Raw genomic sequence first — 18,401 nt, 5'->3', positions numbered from 1 at the left:
CAGCAGGAACCTTCCTATTATTGATAGCAGATGGGACAGAGTGGCACCTTATAGTCTAACTTGTTCAGAGAGTCATAAGCCTTAGTCTACTTTGTCGGCATCTGTTGAAGTAGGCTGTAGCCTATGAAAGTTCATGCCTCTCTGAATGAATTAATTTATAAGGAACCACCCTTCTCTGCCTTCTGCCCAACTTCTAACTAACATGGCTACCTACCTCTCTCATCCTAGTATTGCATAATTGACCTCTCCCAGTACTAGTCATTTCAGACAAGTTGTATTCTGGCATGCCCGCTGAGTACAGAGGAACAAGAATACTGCATTCATGAAGTGTCATGAAACTGCTGAATGGACAATATAGGAGTTAACGGGAAGTAATTCTAACTGAATAAGCCAGATTTTCTCCTGAGGATGGCTGCGATGACATGGCCATACTGCATCTCTCCTGCTAAAACCTTGACTTAAAAGTCCTAATCTGTCCCTCAGCATTCTGGTATTAATAAAAATTACTATAATATCCCATAGTTAGCCTTCAAACATGGAAAAAGATTTAAGTGCAAGCTTACTTTTAGGTATAAAATTGGTATAGTTGATATACAGTGAGTGCATCTATATAGGGCGCTGACCACACAGCAGCCAAATAATACTGTGCAGTAGCATCACAGAACTCACAGCACTAATACACTACTGCACAGTATTATTAAGCTACTGCACAGTAGCAACACCTAAAGACTTTTGCCGGTGCTACTGTGCAGTAATTCCAGTTACCGCGCATTTATTTGGTATTTGGTTATACAAGTACTAAATCATGTAAATGCACTGAGTATGTATTTAAATACAGTATTTGCTTTGTTGGACTGGGCCCTTACTTTTCAACTTACTAAAGCTTGCAAATGTTATTTTCTATGGAGTGCTGGACTATTATTGAAGAACGCTACCTTTCATAAGAAACAAACATCTTCAGAACATTCCCCACCTTGATTTGCTGAAGAGGTCTCTTCTTTTTTTGGCTTGGGTTGTGGTGGGTCTGGGTCGAGTGGGTTTTCTTCCATCTCATTTGTTTTTTGTGCTTTTTGCTTATTTCTCTTTTTGTTTTCTTCAGCTTGCTGATAAAAAGGGGGACAGATAAATCCTTTAATTACTGAATTGTGACCTTACTGTTTAAGAACCAGAAGCAATATTATTGCTCTCCTTGTAGTATACTTACCATCTGTAGCTTCTTTTTGAGCTCCAAGTTAGCCTCCTTGTAGCTTTTGGATGTAGCATTGAGATAATAGATACCCAAGCTAAATAAAAAGAAAATGAATATGTTGTTTGGTAATGATTTCACCACTCTAGCATTCATAACAAGTTCATATAACAATAACTAGATGTCTCTGTTCTAAAACGCATTAATGTGAGTAGCACAGCTTTTATTCTACTTCATTATCTTATTAATATTAGCATTTTGACAGTTCAATTATGTGCTTCTTCACAGAGAAAGGAAGTGCTTCTCTAGTTTAGATCCCATTATAGACCAACTGAAAAAATTACTATCTTTATTAAAATGCTTCATTTGGTTGTTATATTAGTTAAATACACAGCTCCACAAATCTGTGCTTCATTAATATGGGCGTTCTACAGAATAGCACTGTGAAAGATTTACAGTATAGTTTAAAAATTGGTAAATGTTTATATATAAAGTCCTTTAAACATACATAACAATATGCAAATTCAAGAACTACCAAGGAAGCCAACAAAGCCATGAAGGGAAAAGTATGCTCTTTACTCTAAACTGTAATTTTTTCCTAGCAAGAGAAAAAGACTGCCTGATGCAGTTTTTAAATATATAGCTGTATGTCTTTCAATGATGGTAGCAGTTTATAATGCTTTTAAGTGAAATAAGATCATATTTTGTCTTGTCTTCTCTGTTTTTCCTTGTCTTATATTATCTTTTTGTGTCATTGTTTTGGGCCATATTGCCTTGTTTTGGGATATAAGTAGTTCTCACTAGATCAGAGGGAACTAACCATATATTTCAGTGGGGCAACTGAAGCTCTTTGTCTTCTTATAAGGTTGCTCCATAGCATGATTTCAAATGGTCAGATTTAATGTCATCATTTCATTCTGTCTAGATAAGATCTCTCTGCAGTTTCTATTACATTCTATTATCTATTTTAAAACATTTTCAGTTTTACAAAGCAATATTTCACAGCACTTTAATGTTGTGCTTAATGATCCTATATGTCTGTTTATTAGTTGAACTTTGTATAGTCCTTCTTTGGGAACACAGGTACTAATCATTTGGAACAGTTGTGAATAAATTCCATTTTCCAGTCTAAACTTCAGCAAAGTGATTTTAAATGGAGATCTTACAGAACAACGGTATAGCCAACAATCATGGCAGTTATGTTGTACAACATGCTTCTCAGGCTGGCTTTATAACCAAAGAGTCAAGAATGGAAGTCTTGGGGGTCAGAGCTAATGATCTATTAAGGTCCCTTCTGACCCTGAGCACTATTAAAGTATGAAGCTATGAAGTCCTCTGTGCAGCCACTACCATCTATCTGCCTTCTACTTCTCACCCAGCATGGTAATTTTCCTGCTTTTCAGCCCTCTTCATTATTATGTAACTTTCTATATCCTCATTTGCTGGGGCAGAGTTCTACATCTTGGTAGAACAGTCATAAGCAGGGATTCAGGTTTTCCGTTTCCCATGGAAAAAACAGAGAAAACCACAGATTTTCCTTTTTTATCAGATAAATGTGGATTTCTCCTTTTAACAGGGATACCCACAGTTTCCCTGCTTTTGCAAACAGCTCTGCAGACTGGTTGAGCTCCAGCCTGCAAGAGCTGTTTGCAAACGGGGGGGAGGGGGGACCCCTAGCCCTGTCTGGAGGGGGAGGAGGATGGGGAGGGGAAGAGCAGGGCCTGAGGCTCTCAGTCAGCCATGGCTCCGCTCAGCTCAGCTTCACTCTTTTCCTGGAGCCTTAGGTAAGTGGAGCTTGCAGGGGGCTGGGGGTCCCTCTGGCAGGGCTGGGGGGTTGTGGGTCATAGCTGAGGGCACTGGCAGGGCTGGGAGGGATCCAGGAGTTGGCCCCAGCTCCATCCAAGCAGGCAGCTGCACTGGGGGAGTCAGCTCCATGCTGCTTCTGCTGCAGCTGCCTGCTGTTAGGGGCAGGGAGCTGCAGACTTGGGTCCCTGGCCCAATAGCCCTGGCAGCTGGGGCCCCCTACAGCAAGACTGGGGGGCAGGGGCTGTGGGGGGGGGCAAGATGCATGAGGAGGGTTGGGGGGCTGTTGTGGGGGCAGTGAGGGGCACCAGCAGGGCTGGGGGTGGCATTGTGGGGGAAGCGAGGAGCACCATCAGGGCTTGAGGTGCTTTAGGAGGCAGTGAGGGGCACCACGGGGCTGGGGGAAGCATTGGTGGGGTGAGGGGCATCAGCAGGGCTGGGGTGGGGGGCTGCATGGTGCTTTTAATTTTAATAATGGATTTGGGGGGGTTTATCAGAGAATTTGCCATTTTTGTCAGAGAATTTGTGATTTTTTTTTAATGAGAGAAAACCAGGATCCCTGGTTATAAGACTTCTCTTTAAAGATGCAAGTTTTTTGTGATATGCAATTCTACTAATAGACAGGCTGATCAAACTTACTGCATTTTAAGCCCCTCATAGTTTTTTTTGCATCTTAATGATTCTTGGCACTATGGTAACAAAAAGAAAGAGAACAGGAAGCCTGCCCTTTGTGCATATGCATATTAATTATGATCAAGCAGAAGGTTCATGAATTCTTCAAGTCCTTCACCACAGGGCAATCAGGACTGTGCTTGATTACTTTTCAAGTAGTCACATAGGGCTGTGGAGGCTCACAATAAAAGAAACTGAATAAAGAGTTGCATAGAAAAGCTTTGATTTAGGATACTGTACATACACCATGAGCAATATGAAGGGCAGAATCAATCCAGGGTTAGAGGCATAACCAAACACTTTTGCAAACCAGGAAGGGAAGTCATGCTCCAAGGTTTCTCCAATGACCTCGTACATTCTGGTTTTCCCACTATCAAAAGCAAAAGGTTACCACTGTTAAATGCAAAAGCTAACCATGCCCCAGCAATTCCAATGTAGCAGTATTAACATGTAGCTTTATCATAGTACATCTAAAGTCTTTATAGTTAAGGCCTTAGTAAGTGTCCCATACCACATTTATCTAATACATGTTTTCTTCCTACCCCATTAAAGCTAAGTTTGACTTGTAGCATTACTATAAATGTATCCTCCTTTAGTTACTCATATGGAAAAGAAGTTTTTCCATATGTGTAGCCTAAACTTTTCCTCAGCTAGTTTGTCCTCATCCTTCCATGGGGTGCTTTTCTGAAAAGTTGCTCTCCCTGATCCTGGTGTTCTTCCTTGACATATTTGTAGGCAGCTATTAAGTCACCCTTCAGCCTTCTTTTACCCAGACTGAACAAACCCAGATCCCAAAGTCTCTCCTCATAGGGCCTATCCCCCAGGACTTTGATCATGTGGGTGGCCTTTCTCTGCACCCTTATCCTGTTCTCCAAGGTCATGTAAGACCTGTCCCCTTTCAACTTTACTAATATCTTAAACCTATCACAAGGCTACAATGCTCAGATCTAGAAAGCACTGCTGAACTTGCATTAAATATTGCCTTTAAATATTACACACATTACACAATGTTTTGGCATGGTGCACTCTGGTGACTACAGCAAAGCAGATTAGAGAAGCACATTTCCAGTTATGTAATGGGTGTCTATTGGTTATATGAAAAAGAAGGTGGAACTTTCAGTGATAGGAAGGTATGACACAGGAAACAATGAAAAAACAATAAATTTCAGGCTCTTAAAGGATTAAATATCTAGGTCAAGAACAAATAGCAGATAAGAAGCTAAAGCAGTAACTTTTGTTCTCTCGGCTTTTTAAAAAAAAAAAAAACTTGCTGCAGCTCTTCTAGTATCTCCAATCTTATATCTGCACAATGTCTGAAACTGCAATTTTGCAAACTGGTCTCCAGATGTCGCCCTTTATGTTTCCTATAATATGACTTCATTAATGACAATCATTAGTCAGCATCACCAGCTTTGTTATCATCAGTTCCTTGAAATCTTGCCTCAGCATATTTTCTGGTGTGTCATGAATTTCCCTCACTTTGTGACTGGTCTCTGGTGGAGAACACCTCCTGAACATTTTGCCCGTAACCAAAGCAACTTTTTAGAGCTATGATGTTAAGACTTCTGTGCATTTACAAAAAGGCACTGGGGATTACGCAGAGATCACTTTACTTGTGACATTAATGTATTATTCAAGCTCTTCACTGGAAACAGGATGTCTTTTTTACTGCTCTCTTCTAACACTACTAACACATTTTTCAAGCAGATATCAAAGACGTAAACATTTTAAAATCTGTATTTCATGTGTCTAATTATTGCTTACTAATTAGACTCATTAGTCTAATATGTCACACTTAAAGCCAAACAGAAATGCTGACATTCTCTTCACAGATATTGCAAATATGTACAGTGTGGATCAGCAATGCAGTATTAGCTTCTGGATAAACATAGCTATTCTATCCTATATACTTCTTCAAAAAAAGTGTGTGGCTGCTTCAGGTTTTGGGTGCCAGTTTGAGATACCTGAAAGGGTCCATATTTTCTAAGTGGTCGGCACTTTCTGAAAATCCCCTGTAAAGTACTCAAACTGGGCACTCAAAAATGTGATACACCCACAAGTCACTTTAGTATCATAGTCAAAATGATCTACATTTTCTATTTATTCTTATGTCAGTATGCTTGGATTTACCCAAGCATACTGGGGGATATCATTCCCATCCACACCTAAAATAATTTATTTCCCTTGTTCTCAACAATGAGACTCTCAGCACCAGAAACAAATTCAATGCCACGCTTAAAATTACAGTTCCCAAAAGTGCTGAACCACTCTACAAAGAATGTCTGATCTTACCTATAGAAAAGCCCTAATAAGATCATCTAATTCACCTCTTGTCAGCACACAGCACCTCCTTACAGTGTGTTTCTAGAACTTCCTGAAATCCACCTGATCTCAAACAGGTAAAGCATGCATCTATAATGGATCGGTCCCCTACTCTTCACATATAAATTCAGATTTGATTACAAAAATAACAAGATTTTCATTTAGAAAAGCATTTCTATCCTACCAGCCATGTACTTCTTTGAAAATAACTAATAATTTCTCTAGGTCTTCATTAATCCTTTAAAGGTATAGTTCTATGCACAGATAAAGCCACATCAATGTCAACACCTAGTCCGAAACCTAATTTTAGCTGTCATGTCATTCATTGTAAACATTTATATGCTGAGATAACTTATCAGTTAATAAAATGATGCCTATAAAATGCAAAAGACCTGAATGGGCCACAGTCAAAAGATGGTGGGATAGAAACAACAGTGTACACAACAGGCAGCGTGGAGAGGAAGAGAATAAACAGCAGCATGGCCATGTAGAAGTTATTGGATCTGGAGGCTTTGAAGACCCTCTCCTGAGGGACATTACAGCACATCACAGCCCAGCACTGCAGGTACATGGAGGTGTGGAGACGAAATATGTTGATAGCTGGAAGGCACGGAGCATAAAAAGAACCCATCCTAGGAACACACAACAAAACATTCTGTTGTAAAATGTTAATAGCTCAACGTATACCACAGCCTTTCACCCCCATTGTGCTTTCATATCTCATTGTTTTATACCCACACACAGTACACAACAACCTCTAGCTCATAAAACATCATTTAAACCCCTTTTATTGGTCTTGACTCTTTGTTCTTCCCATTAGAACAAACTTACGACACATGGACAAAACACCCTTGTAATATGTTCCTTTCCATACCTTAAGGCACCCCTTTTCCTGCAAATGAATTTTAACCAATTCCTTAGTGAAATGTAAGCAACTTTCCTTTTCTCTCTCCCCTTTAAATGATTGTTTCATTCTCAAAGTAGCTCAGGTAGACTGTTATTTTTTGTAGGAAACAAGAAATGCCAATTTTTTTAAAGCATCTATGAGCACCCTGTTTGGATGACCATCATCCAGCTTATTCTTAATTATTCTATTATTGTTGGGTCTTATCAATTATTTTTTTTAACTATCTTCTGTCCTGATGCATATTTCACTTAAACTATGCCACAGTTATTCAATACCTGATTCTAATGAAAAACCTAAAGTTTCTGATAAAGGTTGGTTTTTACATACTGCCACATGATTATGACTTTAAAATGCTATGGACTTATTTAATTTTATCTGAACTTAGGACCTCAGAGCAGCAGAAGGAATAATTCCTTTCATTAGTATGGTCAAATCAAGGAGTACAGGTTGAGACTCAGTAAACCTGAGTTCTACTCCTGTGTCACTGGGCCATTAGATGATTTAGGCAAGTCACTTCTCCTTTGCATGCCTCAGTTTCCCTATCTTTATAATGGAAGTAAGTACCCTTATCTTGGTAGGAGGCACTTTGGGCTCTATGAAAGAGCAAGGTATTTGTATGATGATATTATGCCTCCATTCCCCCCACCACCCTTTCAATCTATACTTACTGGAGGAAAACACTTATGCACCTATGCTCACTACAATCAATTGCCAAAACTTTCACTGACTCCAGTAAGTTGAGGCTTAAACTAATTTGTGCCCATTAACATAATTTTTAGGCGTGATATTTATAGCAATGCAAAGGAAGTCATGCAGATGGCTTATTAATATGGAAATTCACATGAGGAGGCTTGCAGCCAACGCACTTTGCAGAACAAAAACCTTTAAAGAAAAAAAGGAAGAGGAATCTCCCGACGTGCCATACACATGCATATTTACAAATGTGCCCATGTTCAGGTGTCTCAATCCTCTGCAGACATAGGACAGACCCAACCCATGAGCTACACTAAAAGCTCTCAGCACTATATTTCTTTAGTAGGTATGCTCTCGGGTCCCTGCAGTATGTAGTGGCCAGGTCAATATGGAACCTCCACTTTATAGGATTAGTGCCTATGCTAGAAAGTGTATATTGTTACCATACAGCATAGAAATTTGTCATGTCTGTAGACATAATTAGAGAATAATCAAGAATCAACCCAATCTCATCCCTGATTTTCAACCACCTCCCAAGTGTTAATTAGGGTGACAGAATTTATGACTGCTATCAATGGTGCATAAACTTGTGAACACATGTTATGCTGCACCTGTATCATTCTGATGAACAGTGGAGTGAACGTGACAGAAATGTTACATGTTTATTGATTGGGAATGTCAGAATTTATACAGGAAACAACATACTGGGCACGTCTACACAAAATACTACGTCGAGACGCTCATTGCTACGACGACATAGTGTTGCTGGACATGAACCATAATGCCGATGCTACCGCACAGTAGCAGCTAAAAATAACCATACAGTGCAGTAACGCCAGTTATATGCTTAAGCAAGTACTAAATGACTTGCTCATGTAGAGGCAGTCACTGAGATCCAAGCCAATAACATAACGTGTTATGTCAATTCAGATCTCTGGCCCTTTGGATTTTTAATTCATGGACAAATTAACTGATGGGCAGAAGAGGTTCACATCTCTGTGACTCCATGATGTATCATATGATATCATCCTAACGCCATGAAATGCAGTATGAAATAGACAGGTTGTATCACAAGAACCACATTCAATATACAAATGTCCTGCTTATCCCAGATTTGTCAGCTGTGAGTGCTAAGAGATAAAGGTCTGTTCTAGGTGTTTGGGTGGCTAGAAAAGCAGATATAATTGGGATGCCATAATGCAATAGAGCAGTGGTGCTCAGCCTTCAACCCACAAACCAGATCCAGCCCACAGAGCCATGTCATCTGGCCCCCAGAACTGCCCATGGAAGTTTGGTGGCAGGGCAGCAGTAGCAATTTTAATTGCTGCCCCACTTCTACCAAACTTCTAGCTCTGTGGGAAGCCCTGAAGGCTGGATAACATAGCCCTGAATGCTATATTACTGCTCCACAAAGGAGCTGGCATAAGGGGTCGCTCCATGAATGTATGTGAATAGATCAGGCCATTTTGCAGAACTGCACCCATGTGCTGGCTCCACACCACTTAGCTAGCCTGTGGACTAGCCATGAGCTGGCAGAAACTGAAGTCAACCAAGTTACATCAGAGTAACACCAATGCAGGTTCAAACATAATCAGCCTTTGCTTTTACAACTGAGGGCTGAGAAGGATACACAACAGGGCTTATCAGTTCTGTCTCATTAATGAGAAGAGAGATTGTTCCTGAGTAAAGCACACCACCCTGTTTTCCCAGCAGTTCCAACACTTACTAGCTCAGTTAATGAAGATCTCTCCTACTTTTTGCTATGTTAATTATATTTATGTAACCTGCTTATTTTTACTACATAGAAATATTTGATAATGTAACAAGTGGTTGAGTCACTGCACACAGGCGAAGGAGAGACAGAGAGAATACCATTTGGTTATGGTGTCTGATACTTGCATCTTATTTTGTATCCTGCATAACCAGCAGATGGTAGAAGTACAGCTAATTAGGTCTCACATACATAACAAAGATGAACACTACCACTAGGTCTTCCCATAGTTTCCCGTAGCAGTTTTGTTTTTTATATTTATTTATTTGGGGATTTTTTGCATAGAGTGCAGGGGCCAAGAAAAATCGTTCTGATGGAGAAACTCTGTGTTTTTATGATATGCTAATACAAGTTTAATATACGGCTACAGATCAGAGTCAACAATATGCTCCAGCTGGTTTGCATTCCTCCAGAAAAACATAGCAGCCATAAACCTGGCTTTATAACTGCTGTGTTTTACCATAGGAAAACAAAACAGAGTACACTGGTGAATCTGGCACTATAAGCTTAGCCTGGGGCTGATTCATCACTCTGTTACTCTAATTTTATGCTGCTTAAACTTAATTGATTGCAGCATATCCATATTTGATATCTGTTGAGTTGCACGTGCCAAAAGCTGGAGCAATGCAGAAGTGAAGCAAGTTCAATGTTTCGGATAAGCAATAGAGACATCATTTCAAAGGCAACGTGGATTTTTTCACATTGCCTTTGAAATGATATGGCCCAGGCGACCAAGATGGCCTGCAGTACATCTTAAAAGATCTGTTAAAAACGTCATCTGCTATGCCTACCAGATCATGCCTTGGTTGAAGATCAGTCCCAGCACATTTCCACTTATATCAAACTCTGAGTAAGAAGGCTGAGGGGGGAAAAGACACAAATGCTTTAATTAGGCTTTTCAGAAAGGTCTTTAACTGACTTGGGAATAGACTGAAACTGGCATCTACAATACAGCATATTGGCAATGTCTTGTCAAGGCTCTTGTTGCATGTTAACAATGGTACATGAAACAAATGAATATGATTGAAGACCATTGTTCAGCTTTAAATAAAACCTGCAATTATAAGTCTTATTGAATTTGTGGAAGGGAAGGCACTGATGGAAAATATAAAAGGCATGAATACTCAGTTTGTTCTGATGACTGAAGAAGAGTGTAGAGCGAGACAAACTATGGCTGACACTTTCCAGCAGGGCATCCAGCAGCCCATAGAGGAAAATAGGGTTGTAAGGCACCCAACCTATAATTCCTCAAAGGTATCACAACAGTATTCCTGAACATATTTTTAACAAGGGACTCAAATTTAAGTTGTAAATTAGTGTCTGGAATTCTAAAGTTTGGATTGTTGTAAGTAGAATGTTCTTTTAAACTATTTTTGTATAAAAAGTACATATACAATACTGTTAGACATACTCCTCCCTCCCTCTCTGTGTATGTATGTATGTATGTATGTCTTTCTTCTGATGCAAAAGAATAATATCTGACCATTCAATTTCTCATTACTTCATGAGTAGGATTCAACAGAAGTAGAACATTATTTTATATTATCCCTTGATAGTATACATAGGGATCTCCATAAATCATGGAGGAAGTTCCCCTCCCCCCACCCCCCCCCAACCCAGTGACTCCTTTTTTTTCCATTTCACTGCTTGCACCCATGCCCTTGATTGGCAGAGGGGTCCCACTGGCTGGGCCATTTGCCACTGATCACCAGGGAAGCAAAAACCTTGGTTTTAAATATTCCATGCTTTTTGCCACCCTACTAGTCAGCGGCAAATGGCAGGACCACCAGGGCCTCTCTGCCAATCAGCAGTGGGGAGGCAAAAACTGCAGCATATGTAAGTCTAAGGTTTTCACTTCCCTAGTGATCAGTGGCAAATGACCCAGCCCCACCACCAATCAGGGGTGGGGGAGCAAGCAGCATAATGAAAAAAATTAAAGGAGTCACTGCAGGGGGTACTTCCTCCCTGATTTACAGAGATTCCCTAATTATACACTATCAAAGAGATTTTCCATTAAGTTTTGCTTTCTGATTCATTATGACTGATGATGAATCAAAAGGCAGAAAGAGCTCAGCTTGATTTTCATTTTAAAGATTGTCAGTAGGTCTGGCAGCATGAAAAATAACCAGGAAAAACCATCTGCTTGCATTTCCTAACTGTGTAAAGAATATGGAAGCTTAGGTTATCTTGGCTTTATAAGAGAAGGTTTGGACTGAGCAGCACCAAGTATCTAGATTACACTACTGAATCTGGCTCTTTAACCATGAACTTGCAAACAGAATGATTCTTTTGAAATAGGACCTTTCGTGTGATAATTATCGACTGAACATTAATTTGGCATCATCATCCAAAAAACAAATTGATGATGTTAAATAAATAATAATTAATAATGGAAAAAAGGGCATCTACTCGCTTGTATGTAAACATTCCACAATTTTGATATTTCGCCACTGATAACACATTTCTAAGAGAAGCCTATCAAGTGTCTATTTCTAAGTCCTTGTCAAAAGTATAACTCTGGGCATGCCTAGCCTTCTTAAATGAGGGGGAAAAAGTTTTTTACATAGTGTTTGGGTCTACATGTGCAATTAATGTGAAGCAATAAACTCCAGAGCAGTTTGAGTGAGAGTAAACTACTCCTGGGCGCAGCATCTACATGTGCACGTGGGACAGCAGGACTTTGAGCTGGGATGGAGCAGGCCCAGACTAGCAAGGGACACAGGAGATCAGCCCCAGGCTCTGGGTGGCAGCATCTGGCGGTGGAGGGGCTGGCTGGGGCACAAAGATGCTTAAAGTGTAGAGCTGTATGGCTAGGAAGCAGGCATAAGTCCGGCCCCAGTCTAGCTGGGCTGACCAGGCACAATTTGTGTCCACAGTCCATGCCCACACATGCATTTAATTGTAGTAAATTACCCCGGCATAAGATAGTACTGTGCCCAACAGTACTACCTTATGTTGGCCTAAATTAATTTACTGAAGCCTAATACTGTCATGCATGTAGATGCTGACACTTTACTTCACAGGTAATTAGTCTACTTGGCAGTAAAGCTCATATATAGATGTGGCCAATGTAGCCCTTTGTGGTCAACATGCCCCAGCCAGCCCCAGTCACCATCTGCACATTCAGTGCAGTGGAGGAAATAACTCTGCCATAGAATAGTACTTGTGTTGGTCAGTACTATCCTATGGCAGAGTTAATTAGTTTACTCCAGCCTAATATCATTGCTCAGGTAGACAGCGGCACTTTACTGCTGAGCTAATTAGGCAACTCCACAGTAAGTGGCTTGTGTAGATGCACCCCTTATTTCTCTCTCTCTTGCTCACTCTCTACCTCCCATACTTACACGCAGAGCAAACAAGGGTTTGGCCCTAAACCTTCAAAATTCCCTGACCATTTATTCTGGATAAGTATCCTAGTCATATCATCCAGAAATCTGGAATGGTGTTACGTTTTTTGGTAATGATGATGAGCTCCTTAGTGATATTAATCTTTGCGCTGGTTGCCTTTGGCTGGCTACAGAAACTGTCAGGAAATAAAGGGCATTTTTAAAAGCTTTTTTGCCCCTAAATTCCACAATGTCATTTGCATTTCCTGCAGAGATTGATAAAGGGGGTCTTGACACACTGCTTCTCATCAAAGCAGTAAGATTTACAGCATATCAACTCCCATGATGTCTGCTGCCAGCATATGTAGATGAGATCCAGCTCTGCATCTTCTTCATACCAAAAACAAACACTATTGGCAACATCTATCCCAAGCCCTGTGAAAAATAAGCACCTTAATGAGGAACAGTGGCTGAAATGAAAACTCGGCAAGACAGACGTTTATATAGAAAAGCAAATGGATCAAGACTATAGCATTACCAATGGAAGAGGTCTGCCGACCAGTCATCAGACTGCACATCATCTTGGAGTCATACGGAATTCCCTCTGATGCTCTGGATCCCCTTAAGAGGACAGTGCTCAGATATGCCTTTTATTAACATTAGTAGCTAAAGAGATTGCATCTTAGTTATCTAAGTTTATCTGGTTACAATTCTCTTGTAACAGCCTCATTTGGCATGGATACTGGTGTTGACTGTGGCAAAACTGAATTATTCCAGGAGAAGATAAGGTCTTTTCAAGAGATGGTCAACAGACAGAATTCTTCTGCAAGAAAATTAGAATAGCAATACATCTTTCCTACTCTGCAACTTTTTCTGACTGATAAATCCAAACAAGGGCTTAGCTGAAAAGATACCTCCTTCATGCACACTTTCCTACCCTAAATTTGAGGAAAAAGGGGAGAGTGTAGCTTTACAAACTTGCTGTTTGCATTAGGCAGCTGTATGGGAGCACTCACCACTCTGGAATACTGTGTTGGCACATCCAGAGATGCATATTGTGGGAACGCGATTAGCTTGCAAGACAAGCTAAGGAACAGCTGCTACTGCAGTGAACAGAGGTTTATTTTCCAGTGAGGCTGAAATACAGGGTGCAAAGGAGCAAGATAAATAGAGTAAACAGAGACAAAAAGAAATCTGAGTAAAGATAATGTTTAAAGCTGTTGAGGGATTGTGAAGCTGTCAAATATTGCCTTCCATGAATTTGAGTGGCTTGAGAAGGAAATAAATTACATAAACATGTCAAGTAATAACCTGACAATAACTTTTTAAAAAGCAAATGAAGTACTTACAAATCCATATTCTAAGTCCCAGCACCAGCAGTAATTGAAGAACCTGACAAAGACAGCTCTCAGGAAATCGCCAATTAAAATCGTGATGTACGTCGTCACCGTGTCAGAGACTGTCAGTCGCACAAATTCCTGTTGACACAACTTTCTCTGAATAAGATGTTTAGGCTAATAACAGTAACAAACATTGGGCTAGATTTCCTGATGAGCTCAGCACATGATAGCAAGGAGAAGAGCTTTCTGTCCCCTTTCAACTCCTAAATGACCCTGGGGCTTGGCCCAAATTTGCTAGTGGCATGTTAGAGCAGTCCTCAGACTGCTCTAATTCTGCTGATGATAACAGTCTCCTAAGTGACCATGTTACCAGCCAGGATTGCCAGGCTGTAATCCCACATCCACTCTGGGATGCCAACTATGCTAGAGGCTGAGGTGGAGGGGTGTTGCAACAAAGCAATTATTTACTGGTTCTTTATGATTCCTTTCATCTGGACATTATAACGTTTCAAAAATGTGTAGTTTTCACCACCACTAATTTCCCTCCCCCTGTTATTATAGGAGCCATTGAAAGATAGAAATTGGGGAAAGAGAATTTCTAACATGAATATGCCCCTCTGCAGATCCTTCTAAACACCCTGCCATGCACTGACCCACTCTACCTTCAGTTTTGGTCATATTATTATGGTGATCAGAAAGTCTGTTATTCTATCCCTCTTGTCTCAAGCTGAATTAAAATATTTGAGGAATACACAATGGATTCTGGTGTTCATATCTTGTCAAGAAGCACCCATGGGTACAGCAGAGGGACTGCTGTGTTGCTGTTTTTTCCCAGTCTGCCTCCTGCTGGTGACCTCTTTAAAAGATTTTGGAAAAGGCTATCCAATAAAGATCCTGATAACCAGCAAGGAAAAATCACAGTGTAAATGGAGCATCAGAGCTGAGGAAGTCATAGACAATTTGGTCTTGGGAAGGAAAAAGGCTGGAAGTTCAGAAAGACAAGCAAAACTGGTATAAAGGAGGCAAAGGAACAGTTGAGGACATCAAAGAGAGCCACATAGGACCAGGGTCATTTAGATAAAGAAGAATATTCAAGTGAATGAAGCAAAAATATGAAGTATATTCATCACTAAAAGGCTTTGCTTGAAACTGCACACCAGTAGGCCTTATAGTTGAAAATGCAGTGGAAATGAGTACTCAAGTGCACAGCAATGACTACCGATGATTTTGTGAGTCTTGCCTTGTTGAGCTACTTTTTTTTTATTTACCTTTGGTATGATCGCTTTGCAGTCGTAACTTAATCTTGCCTATCAAAACTCCATGCAAAATTACTTCACTCATCTATCACTTGCTCAATCCACCACCTTTCATAAATGTTAAATGTACAGGATAAAGGACATAGAAAGGAAATTATTCCAATCATGGCGGACTACAGGGCAAGAGATTTGAGGACCTAGTGTAGGTCTCAGAGAAAAAGTAAGTATTTCTCAGTCCATTAGTTTAGTGGCATAGCATCTATTCTCTCTGCTCCTTCCCCACATCTTTTCCTACGTTAGGAAAATGTCAGGTGTCAGTAGAAGCACAGTGATGATATAAAGTCTCGGCAGTAGAAACAAAGAGGTAATGATGTAAAGCCTTGTGAGTGATCCACTACAGTCATTTTCCCAAAGTTAGTCTAAATATGTATCTCCTTACCTGCCCTACCATTGTTTCCCAACATGGTCCTCGAGGAACATCTGCAGGATCCACCTGTATTGGAGGAGCTGTGGCATTCTCTGGGATTGTACCATTGTAGAGGCTGGCTTCCCATATTGTCATATTATATCTCACTATTTTCTCTTCTTCGAGCTAGAAGTATATTTTTAATAAACAACAGATACAATTGGTATGGGGTTATTTTTGTATGGGAACAGCTGGGAACCACTAACACCTTCTTGACCCTGAAGAACCTCCCTCCCTAGCCAGAACCCCATCCTGTTTAGCAATATGGAAAAAACAGGGACTTGTTACATGTTGTACTCTGATCTGCTCAAATGTTGATTGGTGTTAGGGCTAGCTCAAGTTTGAAGCAGTCACAACTTAAGGCTAAGAGATTTCTTGACTCTCTCCCAACTGCACAGCTGTGACTTGCCACTACAGTCCTGCCAAACAGGGTCTGACTAAGAGCTACAGATCTGAGTTGCCACTATAGGGCTGGTGATCCAGGACAGGCTTCTTTCCATACTCGAGGTAGGGGATGTGAGTGATGGGTTGAGGGGCAGGAACATGAAGCTGGGAGGCAGAGAGTTACTGGGATGGGGGTGGGTAATGAAATGGGAAGTGGAATGGAAGTCAGGGTGGTGAAAAGAAGGAAGACAGCCACTGAAAGATAAAACAAAAATAAGTTTTAAAAAGTATGTAAAAAGAAATAAAGAGGGAGTAGATTAAAGGAGGTCTTATGTTTTAATAAATTGTGATTTGGGATTGGGCTGTGAGGAGTGCTGTTCATGCTTCCTAGGGTGGCTGAGATATGGAAGCTGTGAGGGAATGTGCTTTTAGAGGAGCTATGGCCCCTTCCCTGGGAAAAAAAAACCCAGCTCATGGGGACACAAAGCAGCCTCCTGCCTTTTTTCCCCTCTCACCACTCTCGCTCCCTAGACCCCATTCCTGGACCCATCTGTGACCTGCAGTCTGGCTAGCTGACATGTGGTCTGCAGACTGTTTGCATGGGGTTGCACCCCTGAGGTAGGAAAATCACACCCTGGGATGGGGGGGGGGGCATGAAGGGGAGTTGGCTTGGTGCCAGAACCACCCTCTGGGCAGTAGAGTTCAGGGGATGAACAATTTATCCACAAAGAAAAGGAGGGTGAGGAGAGGGAACACTGCAGCCTGGGATACTAGAGGACTGCAACTCAGGCCATTCATCCATGGGGAGTGGCCACACATTAATGGAACACAAGCTGCGTAACATGGATCAAAAATAAATTTTCCCTGGAGTGCTGTAACTTTAAGCTGCCTAAAGTGCACTTAAAATGTGCTTCAGGTGTTAATGTGTAGACAATCCAGGAGTTAAGAGCTCCAGGAGCTGCCTAAAATTAATGTGTAACAAGGCCCACAGTGCAGTCTCCTGCTCCCTGCCTCCACCCCAGTCCCCTGTTCCTATCCCTGTCCTCCACTCCAATTCAAAACCTCACTGGAGAGAACAAACCCAGTTTGGCAACCCTTGTCTTAAGTTATTAACAATTTTAAAATAGATATTCAATACTGATGAGAGATTCCCACTAAGTAGCTTGCCTTGAGGTTAATATCATCCATGAGGGCAATAATGAACGTATACAGATTGCCTAAGAAGAGAGCAAAGATGCGTCCCAGCTGCCATCTGAGAGCTATTCGTGGGTGGTAGTTTTCCAGAGAACTGATGACATCAAATAAAGTTGGACAGAACATGCCCAAGAGGGACATGACCATGTTCACCTGCAAAGATTCACACACAAGAACATCAGACACTTTGGCTTTCCCCTGACATTTTAGCTAGTATTTCACATAGTACACTAAAAAAGCATGAAGGTGAAAAATAAGTGGTGATCTACTGTGAAAAAATAATAAGGGATTCCTTTTTTCTTAATCACTAGCACTGGAAAGAATAATCAAACATTGGTATCTTTATTCCAGTTATAAAATCTACTACCAACTCAGAGGGATTTTCATGTATTTCAGATATTATTTCACATCTAAACTGTAATGCCTTTTGCATGTTTTTGATAATGAGTTCCCAAAGAGCCCTGAGTGAAACAAAGAGAAGTACTGTTAGAACAGTGCACCACTAAATAAAATGTAGTTGAGGATCTGGGGCCTTACATGAATCCTGGAATATCTTTAAATGATTGTCAACACTGCATGTGCAAACAAATCTGATATTTCTTTTATATCTCTTGTTATTGGATCCTGTGTTTGTATTAACTCATTTTGTCCAAGAATAGAAAGATACCCAGCTCTATTAACTATCTTGAACTTCAATAAGGATTATGTATTCCACAGAATGAATGGAACCGCTCATAATTTGTTGCTGAAGTATAGGCAAAACCAGTTTTGTTTTGTTTTGTTTTGTTTTGTTTTGTTATGTTTGTTTGACTTCTTTCTTATATATATATCTTGCAGAGAACTCAGAAATTTGGAATGATAATTTTATTCATTGAAAGATGCAGCTTTGGGTCAACTGAGACTAGTAGTGATTTTGTGCCAAATTCAGTGACTCATTTTTGCCAAACTTTGAAAATTCTAAATGATTTTTTTTTAATTTTAAAATAAACTTTCATTTTTTAAATTACCTAAATATTTTTTTAAGACACAAATAACTTTGAAAGTACAATCAAGTGCTTGGTTTTGGAGTGAATTAAACATT

General features: G+C 40.4%; 1 protein-coding gene across 1 annotated transcript in view; it reads right to left on the bottom strand.

Moving 5' to 3' along the window:
• The window catches only part of TMC1 (transmembrane channel like 1), a 105,890-nt gene that overhangs the window by 622 nt on the left and 86,867 nt on the right, over window positions 1-18,401 (bottom strand). The window contains exons 12-19 of the mRNA XM_025204454.1: window positions 17,294-17,473; window positions 15,716-15,868; window positions 14,030-14,158; window positions 10,146-10,213; window positions 6,376-6,615; window positions 3,906-4,031; window positions 1,205-1,283; window positions 974-1,103 (exon numbers count right to left, since the gene is read on the bottom strand). Coding sequence (XP_025060239.1) covers window positions 974-1,103; window positions 1,205-1,283; window positions 3,906-4,031; window positions 6,376-6,615; window positions 10,146-10,213; window positions 14,030-14,158; window positions 15,716-15,868; window positions 17,294-17,473 — 1,105 coding nt within the window. The remainder of the gene's footprint in view (window positions 1-973; window positions 1,104-1,204; window positions 1,284-3,905; window positions 4,032-6,375; window positions 6,616-10,145; window positions 10,214-14,029; window positions 14,159-15,715; window positions 15,869-17,293; window positions 17,474-18,401) is intronic.

The sequence above is a fragment of the Alligator sinensis genome, unplaced genomic scaffold (assembly GCF_000455745.1).
Source record: "Alligator sinensis unplaced genomic scaffold, ASM45574v1 scaffold308_2, whole genome shotgun sequence".
Taxonomy (NCBI): domain Eukaryota; kingdom Metazoa; phylum Chordata; order Crocodylia; family Alligatoridae; genus Alligator; species Alligator sinensis.
The sequence above is the reverse complement of the archived record's forward strand: the minus strand, read 5'-3'. Positions and strand labels throughout refer to the sequence as shown.